Genomic DNA, 15,059 nt, shown 5'->3' on the forward strand with positions numbered 1-15,059 from the left:
TATCAGTTTGTATTTGGAAATCCCACAATATTTTAACCTACTCGTTTTCAACTACTGTTGAAATTTTTACAGATGATCCAGTGAATCTTTTTAGCGACTGTGTTATGTCTTGGATTATAATCAGTTTACGTGATCTTGCACATAAACTGAATATATGATCTACTCTTTTTTAACAGAATAACGGAAAAGACCTTGGAGGTCTTTTAGTCCAAGCACTGCTCAGGCAGGAAACTCTATACCATTTCAGACAAATATTTTCTGCCTCTTTGCACCATTTGCACTTTGAATCATTTGATGATCTTTCGTTTGTGCCTTTGATTCCATTAGCTTACTCTTGAGCATCCAAAATCAAGACTTCAGTTTCATTTTTTAATGTTCCAGTTATAGGCCATTGCCAGGTTTTATCTTTATCCACTTTGCCCTCAAATCTTTGTAGAAATTGACCATGTAATGCTTTCCCCTTCCAGCATTCAGTTTGTGTTTTTTATTACATTATTTCAACATTCATATTTTGTTTCCTGTCCATTCAGTAAGTTCTAATTTTTACTTGCATCAATCCTTGTTCTTGGCTGTGTTTTACTTAATCAGCCAATGTAAGCTTTTCTTCTTTGACAGTTTATTTGACTTGAAGTGAACCTCTCCCTCCATTTCTATAAGGCAGGTATAATCTATCAATATCACTAGAGGGATGTCATGCATAGTGACTAGTCATGTATTTTTTTCTCAATCCAAACTGTTCAGATGAGCTTATATCCAATTAATAATTCCATCAGGTATCATGTCACAGGTATTGATGGCTTTGGTGATGTTTGAACCATTCATATTTAGCAATTTTCTCACTCTTTGGATGTATTCTTTACTAATCACATTTTTAACTTATCCATACTTCAGGTTATCCAACTTTAAAATGCCCAGATGCTTGTAGGCTGCTTATATTACTATTATTATGATTAGCTCCAAAGTCAGTCTGATGTTTAGATTGGCTTTGGGATTTTTATCCACTTACTGAGTCCTTTCCAAGGACCTGAGTTAAGCAGATTTTGTTCTTTTATGATGTTAAAAGTACGGTTACAGGATGTTAGCTATTTTCAGTAATACTGCCTTTTGCAATTGACTGATGGTGATTTTATCAATGGTGTTCAAATGGTGCTCCAGATGTCCTGGGATTGCACCTAAGGCACTTATTGGTACTATCTTTGCTTTCTGTTGCCACAGTTCTTCTACTTCTATTTAATTTAATTTAATTTAATTAATTTAATTTTTTTAATTTTAATTCCATTTATATCCCGCCCTTCTCCGAAGACTCAGGGCGGCTTACAAGCTTAGCAGTAGCCTTCATTCTATGTATATGCCTGCTTATTAGGGCTTTTGGGGGCCCCCCAAGCGGCATTATTACAAAGTCAGCTTATTGCCCCCAACAGTCTGGGTCCTCATTTTACCTACCTCGGAAGGATGGAAGGCTGAGTCAACCTTGAGCCTGGTGGGACGCGAACCTGCAATAATTGCAGGCAGCTGGTGTTACTTAAGGAGGCATTAGCCCACTGCTCCACCAAGGCTCTTATTTGCAGGTTTTATACTTTGTGATTTTCTCCAGTTCTTTCTCTTCTCTTCTGCTGTCTCCAGGTACTCATTATCCACCATCCAGACTTTTTTGTCTGTCTTACTGAAATTGTTAAGCCTGGGTGTTATGTGGCAGGTGCTTGTCTGTTTGAATTCTGAAATCCCAGAGTACTTTAGCTTCTTCATTTTCTATTACTTAATCTATTTTGCGGTCCCACCAGTTCTTGCTTGTAGGCAAATTGTATTTCTTGCAGATATTTCAGTGCATCTTCCATTCTTTCTGCTTCATCGTGCTATTGTTTGTAGTCAGTCTCTGTGATCTTCTTGCAGTAGTTAATTAGCGTTGAAAAGCAGAAAGCCAAGCACAGAGGAGGCCTTGGGAAGCACAGGGCAGGCAGGCCTAGCCCTGCGCTAGGCCTTTAAGGGCTTCTCCCTTATATGAGGCACCCTGTGCTCTGCTTAATGGCCCATGCAGTTGCTTAACAACCACACCAGGGAGAGAGGAAAGATGAGGGTTGTTAAGCAAGGCAATCATGTGGGCTTAACAACCATCATGACTTGCGACTGTAATGGACAGTCATAAGTTGATGACTATCTGTACTACTTAAAAGCACTGGTAAGTGGCTACAGAGTGCAAGAAGACCCAAAGGGCAGAGATGGGAGAGAGAGAGGTGGGAACTGAAGTAGAGGTAAAGTAGCTGTGCAGGGGAAGTATGAGGTACTCACCTAATGACTGTGTGGTCCTGATCACAACCAGGACTATTGATACTGCCATTCCTAAGTGGTGCAAATACATGATCTTCCACCTCATGATGGCTTTGCTTAGCGATGGAAATTCCCAATTAGAGTCATTTGTGGCTAAAAGAAAAGTCACTTGTCGAAGAATCCTAGTGCAAAGGTTAGGAAGATTTCAGTCTTTGTGCCAAATCACACATTTGCACCCACAAAGCAGGACAAATTATTTTGGAAAAAGCAAACAGATAATAAACTCAAATACAGGGAATACTATTCCCCGCCCAACATTAATCATAACTATCACAGGGATATGAAGGAAAGTTCTTAATTAACCTTTAAAAAAAGTCATAGACTAGGAAAATTGCCTTTTGCAATGGGAATTTCCTGAAGCAAACTGCTACCTATAAGCGCTATTTGGGGGCAAACAGACTTCAGTAGATGTTGTCCTTGCTCATAAGCTTTGGATCTGAAGTAACCAAACAAGAAGGAAATTGAAGAGCAGAGAGTAAAATTGAAAGCTGGGGATTCTACATTTGAATTTTAGTTTTAAGAAATTTATTATGAATTTCTATTGCTAGAAGTTTTCTTAAGAAAATTGTTTTAAAAATAACAAAAAAAGATAGCAATACACGAAATTCAGAAAAAGATACAATAAAAAGGGAGAAGCCAAATTCATAGTAATTTCTAACTAGTAACTAACTAGAGAAAATTGGTATGGGAAAGAAGAGAGAACATTTATATTTTTAGAAAGAAGATTAGATACAGTAGTAAAATATAATAATAAAATGACAGTATAAAATTAGAAGAAGGAAACAGTGGAGAGTTCTTTAGGGATTGGGATAAACTTCTAATAAACTTTGGATGAAAGCAACAAGCAGGAAATTGTCAGTTGTGGCAGAGCATAAAATAAAAATGAAAAGTTAAGGTTATTTAAGAGGTAAGCTAATGAGGAAATAACAGTTCTTTTTTGTTTTGTTTTATCCTATTTACCCATAAAGGCAGAAATTAAGCGCCTTCAGGAAGCTAATAAGGCAGCTCGGAAAGAAAGGCAACTGATTCTTAAACAGCAGGAAGAAATTGAGCGGATACGCCAAACCACTATGAAATTACAGGAAAAACTCAAATCTTCTGGTGAAAACAAGGTGATAAGTTACAATGCAACTAATCTGCTTATTTTATTTATCCGGTTGATATTGTCAATGAAACAGCATTTCATTTGAAGAATAAAATTTGTGACATTCTTAAGATACAAAGAAGAAATGAACTTTAATTTCCTTAGTGTAGTAATTGTAGCTGCAATAATCTTAGATTTGGGGCTAAGCTTAGCCTTATATTGTGTGTATAATTGATACAAGAAACATAACTCAGAAAGTAATATGACATCATCCTTCTCAATCCACATATGTATTTTGGTTACCAGCAAATTTTGGTTAAAAAAAAGCCATTCCCTCCTAAGATCTAAGCAGTTAAATTTACTGGTTTTTAAAAAATAAAATATAAAATACTGGTGGTCCTCTATTAATGGCCACTCTTTCAGTGACTGTTAAAATTTGCAATACTGCTGAAGGAGTAGTATTTATGACTGGTGTCTGAAGTTTCAACTGTCACAGTGTCTCTGTCATCACATGATTGCAGTGAACTCGCCCAGATTTCCGACCATTGCATGTCCCTGTGCTCATATGATCAGGACATTTCCTGCCAGCTTCCCACTGGCAAAATTAGTGGGGAAACTGGCAGGTAGTCAGAGCTTGCAGTTATACGAGGTTCTCATTTAATGACGCACATGGTCCTTAAACAATGATAAAAGAGACTTCCAGAACTGTTGTTGCTAAGCAGCCTGATGATGTGATATTGTAATTTATGATCACGTTGCCTGCCTAAAAAACCTCAGTCCCAGTTACTGTGGTAAAGTGAAGGCTATCTATATAGAAGATTGGAAAACTGTCAGACTTTGTTCCACGGCGTCTGGATTGAAAACATTTAATCTAGGGAACAAGAATCAAAAACCTCTGGTTTAATAATATTTATAAAAAATATACTGCAACATTTCCAGCTTTAATTACAAATTAGAAATCTATAAATAGACAATTTTAGATAGGCAGAACTCTTTCACAGAGAGTTCCCGGTTCCCTGTCTTGATAACGCTCAACCTTTTTATTAGCAATAGGAATAACTCTTCTGCAGAAATTTGAAAAAAAAATATCATTGACTCATTTGAGCAAATCTAAAACCTAATATTATGAACAATGCAAAGAAATAGAAGAAAACAATAGAATAGGGAGGACCAGAGATCTTTTCAAGAAAATTGGAGAGATGAAAGGAATGTTTCATGCAAAAATGGGCATGATAAAGGACCAAAATGGCAGGGACCTAACAGAGGCAGAAAAGATTAAGAAGAGGTGGCAAAATTACACAGAAGAACTATACAAGAATGAGCTTAACGTCCCTGATAATCACAATGAGGTGGTCACTGACCTCGAGCCAGACATCCTAGAATGTGAAGTGAAGTAGGCCTTAGAAAAGCTGAGCAACAACAAAGCTAGTGGAGGTGACAGTATTCCAGCTGAGCTATTCAAAATCTTAAAAGACGATGCAGTAAAAGTGCTACACTCGATTTGCCAGCAAATTTGGAAAACTCAACAGTGGCCACAGGATTGGAAAAGATCAGTTTACATTCCAATTCCAAAGAAAGGCAGTGCCAAAGAATGTTCAAACTATCGCACCATTGCACTCATTTCTCATGCTAGTAAAGTTATGCTTAAAATTCTACAAGCTAGACTCCAGCAGTATGTGGATCGAGAAAAGAACTAGAGATCAAATTGCTAACATACGCTGGATCATGGAGAAAGCTAGAGAGTTCCAGAAAAACATCTACTTCTGCTTCATTGACTATGCTAAAGCCTTTGATTGTGTGGATCATAACAAACTGTGGCAAGTCCTTAAAGAGATGGGCATACCAGACCATCTTATTTGTCTCTTGAGAAATCTATATGCGGGTCAAGAAGCAACAGTTTGAACTGGACACGGAACCACTGATTGGTTCAAAATTGGGAAAGGAGTCCGGCAAGGCTGTATACTGTCGCCCTGCCTATTTAACTTATATGCAGAGCACATCATGAGAAAGGCAGGGCTAGATGAATCAAAAGTTGGAATTAAGATTGCCGGAAGAAACATCAACAACCTAAGATATGCAGATGATACCACTCTAATGGCAGAAAGTGAAGAGGAACTAAAGAGCCTCTTGTTGCGAGTGAAGAAGGAGAGTGCAAAACTTGGGTTGAAACTAAACATTAAGAAAACCAAGATCATGGCATTTGGCCCTCTCAATTCCTGGAAAATAGATGGGGAAGAAATGGAGGTAGTGACAGATTTTATTTTCCTGGGCTCCAAGATCACTGCAGATGGGGACTGTAGCCAAGAAATTAAAAGACGCTTGCTCCTTGGGAGGAAAACCATGGCAATTCTAGACAGCACACTAAAAAGCAGAGACATCACCCTGTCAACAAAAATGCGTATAGTCAAGGCTATGGTCTTCCCAGTTGCAATGTATGGCAGTGAAAGCTGGACCATAAGAAAGGCTGAGCGCCAAAGAATTGAAGCCTTTGAACTATGGTGCTGGAGAAGACTCCTGTGAGTTCCTTAGACTGCAAGGCGATCAAACCGGTCAGTCCTAGAGGAGATCAACCCTGACTGCTCTTTAGAAGGCCAGATCCTGAAGCTAAAACTCAAATACTTTGGCCACCTAATGAGAAGAAAGGACTCACTGGAGAAGAGCCTAATGCTGGGAAAGATTGAGGGCAATAGAAGAAGGGGACGACAGAGAATGAGGTGGCTGGATGGAGTTACTGAAGCAGTAGGCGTGAGCTTAGATGGACTCCAGAAGATGGTAGAGGACAGGAAGGCCTGCAGGAACGTTGTCCATAGGGTCGCGATGGGTCAGACACGACTTCGCAACTAACAACAACAAAAAACCTAATATTGTATTCATCTGACTTCTTTTTGTTTATCTGTTTTAGGAACACCGCAGTGAAGATGATAAAAAACAAACACATTCCTCAAGCCCTCAGCCAACTGAAGCAGAGGCCTATAGCCCTTCCTCCATTTCCAGCTCTGACACAAGTAGTATCATGCAGAAATTAAAGAAAATGAGGAGACGTATGGATGAGAAGTAATTTGTATTTTGTTTTATTCCTAAATAGAAATGGCTTCCAATAGCTATTGTGGAATTTCAGTTTAGTTTTGATGGTGGTTTGGTAGCTTGAATATATTAATAAATATTTATATATAGGGCTGCCTTTCCATCATGAATAGGCATGAAAAGCTAATGTTCCTGATACCTGTCATGTTTAACTGGTAAATGAACCTGGGGCTTTCTGCAGGCAAAGCATATGATCTATCATTGCATCTATGTAGGAACCCCTTCTTGTAATTGGTACAGCAATTACAGACCAGAGTTTTATATACACAAGTATATATTACTTTAATACAGAATGCTTGCTGTAGTACAGTGTTTGTATATAGCTTTTTACAAAGTTGGTTTTCTTTTTGAATTATCTTCAGTCAAAATATATTCTCATGCCTGAAAATTCGTCTTCATCAGGAGAAAAATGGATTCCTAGTATAGAATATTGGAATTTGAAACTGTATACTGAGCTAAATTTTCACAATTTTTCTGGGGGGAAAAGTTGGGTTTTGTAATATTATGCATCTCTATAGTAGTAAAATGTGCAACTAATATTTCCTTCACAACAAAAGAAAGATGTACCATTATGTGACATAGCTACTAATTGTAGTAGTGAAAAATTCAGTTGTAAAAATGTTTTTATTTATTGCATGGCATTTCAGAATGCATATAGGACATTGGTATATGTTCCTGGGTTTCAGTAGTAGAACTGCATCTTTGTCAATTTTTCACAGCCCTTCGAGAAACTGAAAATGTGAAAATTCTATGACTTTCGGAATATCTTAAGAGCCTGGGACTTCTAGTCACATTTTTTTAAGGAACTCAGTATATAATAGAAGAAAAATAATATGGTGGTAAAAAAGCAATCTCTCTCTCTAGTTTTTAAGATTATGGAGGAACAGCAGTTACCCTCTGCTTTGTTAAAAGAAATGTATTACCAATATTTCAATTTAGTAAAGCTTTTGAACATGTATTTAGAGTGAGGATAGAAAGCAAGATGCAGATATAAATGCTGAATAATGCAGAATCAGGTAGGATATTGTATTAGTTTGGGAAGAATATATAAAAAATTAGCATAGTTTTTAAAAAATATTAAATGGTGATGAATTGGATAATGATGCCTCCAGTAAGATTTTGTTTAAATACAGATTCTCGGGAGTACCATAATTGATCTTTGGATAATAAAGATAAAAAAAGCTATTGAATGGTTTGCATGTGAATAGGAGCATGCTCTGTCAAAGAATTAATCTCTTTTGATATTAATTTTAATGTTATGTTTGTACATTCTTAACTATCTTTCACTAGTAGTGGCTTCTATGTTCTAAAAGCTTTCTCACCTATTTTTCCCTCTTAATTTCCCCTTAAAATGAGAGCCTATAAACTCTTGAGTTTACATAAATATTTGAGCCATTTTTAAACTAAGCGAACTTATGAACTAAAACTGCTTTTGTTTGAGTTTTGGAGCTTATTCATATAGCTTACAATAGTTGAACATCGATATAAATACAGTTGAAATACAATAGATACAACACAACTTGAAACCTTGGAGTAATTAATTAAAATAGTGTAATGAGCTTTTTAAAAATGCAATCTTAAATGAATAATTGGAATTGCCCTTAAATGTAGTTCTTTAAACAACTGGAGAATTATCTATAGCGTTATACCGTAATAAGGTAAAGTTGCTAGTGTAAGAAACGGGGAGCAATTAACAAGGAATAAAGAATTTTAAGTAATGCTTATCTTCTGTTGCATTTGAAAAATTCTACTTGTTGATGGATGATACTGTTTGACACTTGAGCTTCATTTAAAACTCTGCTAGACCTTTTCCTGCTCTTGCTTTCTGACTGTTTCTTGCTATCGACTTAAAACTCTTCCTCCTTATTTTGTAGACACTGCTCTCCTGTTCACTACTTCTTCTCTGTCTTTACGTCTCACCACTGGGCTTCTCTCAGTGTCTGTTTTCCCAACCTCCATCCCAAATTCCAGCTGTATATCTACAACCAATTGGTCAGGTAACTTTCTACCTTTTTCAGTGGTAGATTCTTTGATTGAGCATGCCTGTTCAATTTTAAATGATTAGGAGTTCTTTTAGAACTCTTTCTCCCCCTGTATAAAGTCAGGCATTCCAGCATAGATAGCTGACAATTTCTAACCAGTTAAGCAGAGCAACAAAGATAATATTGGGTTCGGAGGCTAAATCACATGATGAACAGCTAAAAGAACTAGGTATGTTTAGCCTAATGAAGAGAAGGCTCCGGGGACACGATAGCAGTCTTCTAATACTTGAAGTGCTATCACATGTGAGAGGGCATCAATTTATTCTCCATAGTACCTGAGGGTAGGACAAGAAGCAATGGGTGGATGCTCGTCAGAGGAAGGTTCAACCTGGAAATAAGGAGGTATTTCTTGACAGTAATAGCTTGCCTCCAGGAGTTGTGGGTGCTATCTCACTGGAGGTTTTCAAGAAAAGATTAGACAACCATTTGTCTAGAATATTATAAAGACTCCTCCTGTCCTAGGCAGATGGTTGCACTTGAAAACCTTCAAAGTTTCTTCCAATCTAACAGTTTTGGAAAGGATTTGGAATTTAATTTGTCTTTTAGTGTCATATTTGGTAGGAAAATCTGTTCTGAATGTTTTAACTATGTTCAGCACAAAATTATTCAACTGCATCTTTTATCTCTTTTAAATTAATTTTTAAAAATTGGCTTTGTATAAGGCCATAACAGCAGAAATTCTTATTTCCAAGAAAAAAATTAAAATTCGTATAGGTGAGATCTTCAGAATATTTTTTGTTGTTGTTTTCAGTAATTTCATCTTCCCTGAAAGAACTTGGGAGTGTTTTCATGAGTTCGTATGATGTAAGAAATAGAGAAGAGAAGAGAGAGAAAAATTGTAAGCTAACATGGAAGAAAAGGCTAGAATTACATAGATTTTGAACTTATTTCCTTTGTTCTTGATAGCTAATTGGCCATTACTTCAACAGTTTTTGAGACTTTATAACATACATCGCTGGCATTCAGGCTTTCAATTTTTAGTGAATATGGAGAATCTGAGCCACTGGTTTCATTTTTCTTTAAAAACTAGTGGTAAACTGCACCAACTACTGGAATGTTTTAAGCATTTTTCTATAAGAACTTGCAGAAATATGTCTTGTATTTGTAATGGAAATATATATTGTAGTGGCTAACCAGTAGTAAAAGTTTTTGGTTTTTATTTGTATTTGGAAAGGAGAGGAAGGAAGTTTCGGGCACTTCATAATAAATAAATGAAGAGAGTAAAGATTGGGATCACCTCTTATTTGGGAATGATTACTATAGAATAATAAAATATAGCTCTATATTTAATAAGCTGCTTTAGGTCTCAAATCCTAAATGTGCCAAGATGAAGTGTCCATGTGCTAATAGATATCTTGTTGCTGCCTGCCCCAACTCTAAACAGACTTATTGCAATAAAAATATTACAAAGAAAAGCATCTGACATTATGTACATTGTTGGAGAGGTTGTTTTGTTTTTTGCAAGAATATTTCTGGTCCCATAGTAGACCCCATAAATTTGGTCAGTGACTTCAGCCTAATAGTTTATTTGTAGACAAATTCTTATATAGAAAAAAAGAGTTCTAAGTAACCAAGAAAAGCATGCTTGTATTCACCTTGCTACACATAACTAGATGAAGTCTTAAATCAGTATCATCAGACAAAATTGGCAAAGAATTGTATCTCTTTGAAAAAGAATATATATTGTCTCTGTCTTGTCTATGTTATCTGTGTACTTGAAGCTTTAGAGTTGGAAATATTGGCTTCCAGTTACCTGACCACACTGAAGCATCCAAATCTAGCCAGCAAAATAGCAGAAGTGTACACTTACATTTTGTAGTATAGTTTGACACTAAATTGTATCCTCAATTGTCTGTTGTCTTTCACTGGTTGTAAGTTATGTGAGTTTTTAAAAAGCATTGGAGATGAGGTTGATTTCAGATTGTGCTGTGGTTCATTAGAATATTTCAGTATTTATTAGTCTCAAACCAGTCCCTTCAATTATGAGAGCTCCTGATGGAGAGCTTTCTGTTTTAGGCAGAAACCCTGGTGTTTAGAATCAGCGTGTGAATAGTGTTTTACACATAGCCCTCAAATTACAACCAGTCACTTAGCAACTGACTGAAGTTAAAATGGACCACGCAGAAGGTACTTAAGATCTGGTTCCAAAGTCCCAACAGCCCCCATACCACAAGCCATATGAATACATTTCAGGCAGCCAGCAACCAGCCTGTAATTTTGACTGTTTGTAGCATCCTATAGTCATGTGACGGTGATGTGTGGTATTTTTGCTAAATTTGGCATTTACTTCACGTTTTCATCAAAAACACTCCATAGCAAACAATGGGCTTGCATAATAATAATAATAATAATAATAATAATAATAATAATAATAATAATAATAATAATTTTATTTGTATACCGCCCTTCTCCCGAAGGACTCAGGGCAGTGAACAGAACTTTTATACAAAAATACAAAAGTTAAGAAAGAATTAAACGAGATGCCCAAGTTATAACAATAGGTTAAAATACATTTTAAACAACAATAAAATCCAAACCCATCCCCCATCAGGCCAGGCCGGCTTGTTCGAACAAATAAGTCTTCAGATTGTGTCAGAAAGAGCGAAGGTCAGGCGCCATCTGGAGCTCAACCGGCAAACGATTCCATAAATCCGGGGCGCCCACAGAGAAGGACCTCCCCCTGGGGGCCACCAGACAACATTCTCTGACCGGTGGCACCCTGAGGAGGCCCTCTCTGTGGGAACGCACAGGGCGGAGGGAAGTTGACGCCGGCAGCAAGTGTTCCCTAAGGTACTCCGGACCCATGCCATGTAGGGCCTTGAAAACCATTACCAGAACCTTGAATCTCACCCAGAAGACAACTGGGAGCCAATGCAGCTCACGGAGCAGAGGTGTAACATGGGAGTATCGGGAGACTCCCAACACAACTCTCGCGGCTGCATTCTGTACCAGTTGGAGCCTCCGAGTGGTCCTCACGGGTAGCTCCATGTAGAGAGCATTGCAGTAGTCTAAATGAGAGGTCACGAGCGCATGAGTGACCGTACGCAGGGCATCCCGGTCTAGATAGGACCGCAACTGGCGCACCAGGCGAACCTGGGCGAAGGCCCCCCTAGTCACAGTTATTATGTGGTCTTCCAAATAAAGCTGTGAATCTAGGAGGACTCCCAAGTTGCGAGCCCTATCTACGGAGGGGTAATAGCTCACCCCCCATAGAAAGAGATGGAATGTTCTGAATATCCCGAGATGCCGGTACGCACAGCCACTCAGTCTTCTCAGGGTTGAGTTGAAGCCTGTTCCTCCCCATCCAGACCCGAACCGCTTCCAGTCAACGGGACATCACGTCGAGGGCATCACTGGGGTGGTTTGGGGTCGAAATAAAAAGCTGGGTATCATCAGCATACTGATGATACCCAACTCCAAAACCACGAATGATCTCACCCAGCGGTTTCATGTAGATGTTGAACAGGAGAGGCGAGAGGACCGACCCCTGAGGAACTCCACAAGTGAGAGGCCTCGAGGTTGACCTCTACCCCACTGCCAACACTGACTGCGAACGTCCCAGGAGATAGGAGGAGAACCACTGAAAAACCGTGCCTCCCACTCCCAATCCCCTGAGATGCTGCAGCAGGATACCATGGTCAATGGTATCAAAAGCCGCTGAGAGGTCTAATAGGACTAGGCCTGTCCCGGGCCCTCCAGACATCATTTATCAGAGCGACCAATGCCGTCTCCGTGCTGTACCCGGGTCTGAAACCCGATTGGTACGGGTCTAGATAATCCGCTTCATCCAGAACCAGAGGGAGCTGATGCGCCACCACACTCTCAACAACCTTCGCAAGAAAGCGAATGTTGGAGACCGGACAAAAGTTATTTAACACAGCTGGGTCCAAGGCAGGCTTCTTGAGGAGAGATCTCTCCACCGCCTCCTTCAAGACGGTGGGGAAACTACCCTCACTCAAAGACGCAGATATGGAACCAGCCTCGTGTCCCCTCCCGAGCCGCATAAACCAGCCAGGAAGGGCACGGGTCCAATAAACATGTGGTGGAGCTCAACCTCCCCATAATCCTGTCCACTTCCTCCGGAGTCACAGGATCAAACTCCTCCCAGATAACATCAACAAGACCACCTGTGTCCTGATCGTCAGACTCTGCCCAGTCGGAGTCCAAACCGGTCTGAATCCGAGCGATCTTTTCCAACAGATGTTGACTAAACTCCTCAGCACGACCCTGCAAGGGTTCCTCTTTCACCTCCTGATTAAGGAGGGAGCGGGTCACCCTAAACAGGGCAGCCGGGCGATTATCTGCGGACACGATAAGGGTAGCGAAGTGATTAGACCTCGCTGCTCTTATCGCTGCGAGATAAGACCTAATACAGGTTTTTAGTCACAATCGGTCGGATTCGGATCGGCTGGATCTCCAACAGCTCTCTAGGCCCCGTCTCCGACGCTTCATCTCCTGGAGCTTCACGGAAAACCATGGAGCCCGCTGGGATCTGCACCGGGTCAGGGGCCGCAAGGGTACAACTCGGTCAAGTGCCTCCGTGGCTGCCCTTTCCCAGGCTTCCACTAAGGCATCCGCCGAGTTGTGAGCAAAGGGAGCAGGTGGGGACCCCAGCCCTGCCTGGAACCTCTCAGGATCCATTAAGCGCCTGGGACGGAACCATCTTGTTGGTTCCACACACCCACGGCGGGGAGTGGCAAAATGGAAGACCAGCCGCAGGAGATGATGATCGGTCCATGACAGGCGTAACAATTGGGGAGCCCCCACCAAGATCATCTAACCACCGTCCAGATAGAAAAACCAAGTCAAGGGTGTGGCCTCCCACATGAGTCGGTCCATGAATTACTTGCGTCAGGTCCATGGCCGTCATGGAAGCCATGAACTCCCGAGCTAACTCAGATGATCCTCCCAGGGATGGTAGATTGAAGTCACCCAAAACTATAAGTTTGGGGAACTCAATCACCAACCCCGAGAGGATGTCAAGAAGCTCAGGCACGGCTGCTGCTGCGCGACTAGGCGAAAGGTACACCAGCAGCAAGCCCAACTGTGCCTTAGGACCACATCTCAGGAGGAGAAACTCACACCCGACTATCTGGAGAACGGTGGCCTCCCGCAGACACAAAGTCTCCCTCATAACTACAGCCACTCCCCCGCCCCTACCCTGAGTCCGAGGCCGGTGTAGCACCCGGAAACCTGGTGGGCAAAGATCAACCAGAGGGATACCACCCTCTGGGCCCAACCAAGTCTCCGTGATGCTCACCCTCAACCAGATCCCGGACGAGAGGAGCCTTATTAACAACAAACCTGGCGTTCAAGTACACCAGCCGGAGCTCAGGTGGCTGCATATCCTCGCTCCCGGGACCTCAGGGTGAAAGCAGAGAGTCGGAGCGCCTCACCGCTTGTAAATAGCGGAGATGTCCTCCCGGATGTCGATATGGCCCTCTGTTCGTACACCTACTGCCATTCCCTAACGTCGTGGGAGTAGGTAATCCCACGACCCGATCCGGAGGCAACCGACCCCCGCTCCCCCCCTACGCGATCAATCCCGGACCTGGCCTGAACAACGGTTTTTGGACTACCCCCCATTTCCAAACAACCACGAAAAATTCCCACCCCCCTCCCTAACCCCACAATAAAATTGACTAAAAAACTAACCAGGGGCCTCTTATTAAATTTGTACCGGAGGCCCCTGCCCAACCATCTCTCCGGGTTCCAACAATTGGGCCCTTCATCAAGATTAGGAGTGGAAAGAAAGGCGGGTCACACCCAGGAAGGGGGGGGCATCCCTGAGGGCAAACAAGTCCGTGCTGGTGTAAGAAAGGTGAGGCATAATTGTCCGAGCAAGTCCAGGGGAAGGCAGTCCCATAATTAATTAGTCAGGAGGATCTAAAACAGATTGTAAGTGGGTGTCCAGACCATCAACCCAGCTCCACTGCCACTCAAGCTGGGTGAACCCCCAGAACAGGCCAACCACCATCCTCTCACGATGGTCGCAGCTCTGATCCCAGGGGTGGTCTGGAACACACACCCTGGGTAGGGCATACCCCATAGATTTCTCACCTCTAGGGGACAGCCGATGTAAGTCTAAGCCACTTTCTCACCGTGGCTTATACCCAGGTCCCTCTGAATCCTTTGGGGGCATGGCAGGCAAGAGAGTTAGGCAGCTGTTCATCCAAGGAAAAAAGCCTGATAGGCCATAAAGTAGCAAAATCCCAGCTGCTAATGGTCTTCTCCGTGGGAGGAGAGGGACAGGCAATAAGTGGGCAAACAGGGGAAGAAACCAAAATCCCCGCTGATCTTCCGCTAGGCCGCAAATTCCATTCCACCGGTCTCCCAGGGTAAGAGCGACATAGAAATAGTCTGTATCGCCTAACCGTCCGCGACACAGACCGGCCACACTCCGCCACTGGGCCGCAGATCTCCAAGTCTGAGCAGCCACAGCACTCCAGCTCTCCTCCGCTCCAGACGCCGCCACAACTCCGCCGCTCCACCATTCCAGGCGTTGTTCCCAGCCGCAACTCCAT

General features: G+C 41.4%; 1 protein-coding gene across 1 annotated transcript in view; it reads left to right on the plus strand.

Annotated features, from left to right (window-relative positions):
* LOC310638025 (centrosome-associated protein 350-like) overlaps positions 1-15,059 on the plus strand; it is a 130,049-nt gene that overhangs the window by 80,895 nt on the left and 34,095 nt on the right. The window contains exons 26-28 of the mRNA XM_083358712.1: positions 3,294-3,437; positions 6,312-6,463; positions 8,368-8,490. Of these exons, the coding sequence (XP_083214838.1) occupies positions 3,294-3,437; positions 6,312-6,463; positions 8,368-8,490 (419 nt within the window). The remainder of the gene's footprint in view (positions 1-3,293; positions 3,438-6,311; positions 6,464-8,367; positions 8,491-15,059) is intronic.

The sequence above is a fragment of the Vipera ursinii genome (genome assembly GCF_947247035.1).
Source record: "Vipera ursinii genome assembly, chromosome: 3".
NCBI classification, from domain to species: Eukaryota; Metazoa; Chordata; class Lepidosauria; order Squamata; family Viperidae; genus Vipera; species Vipera ursinii.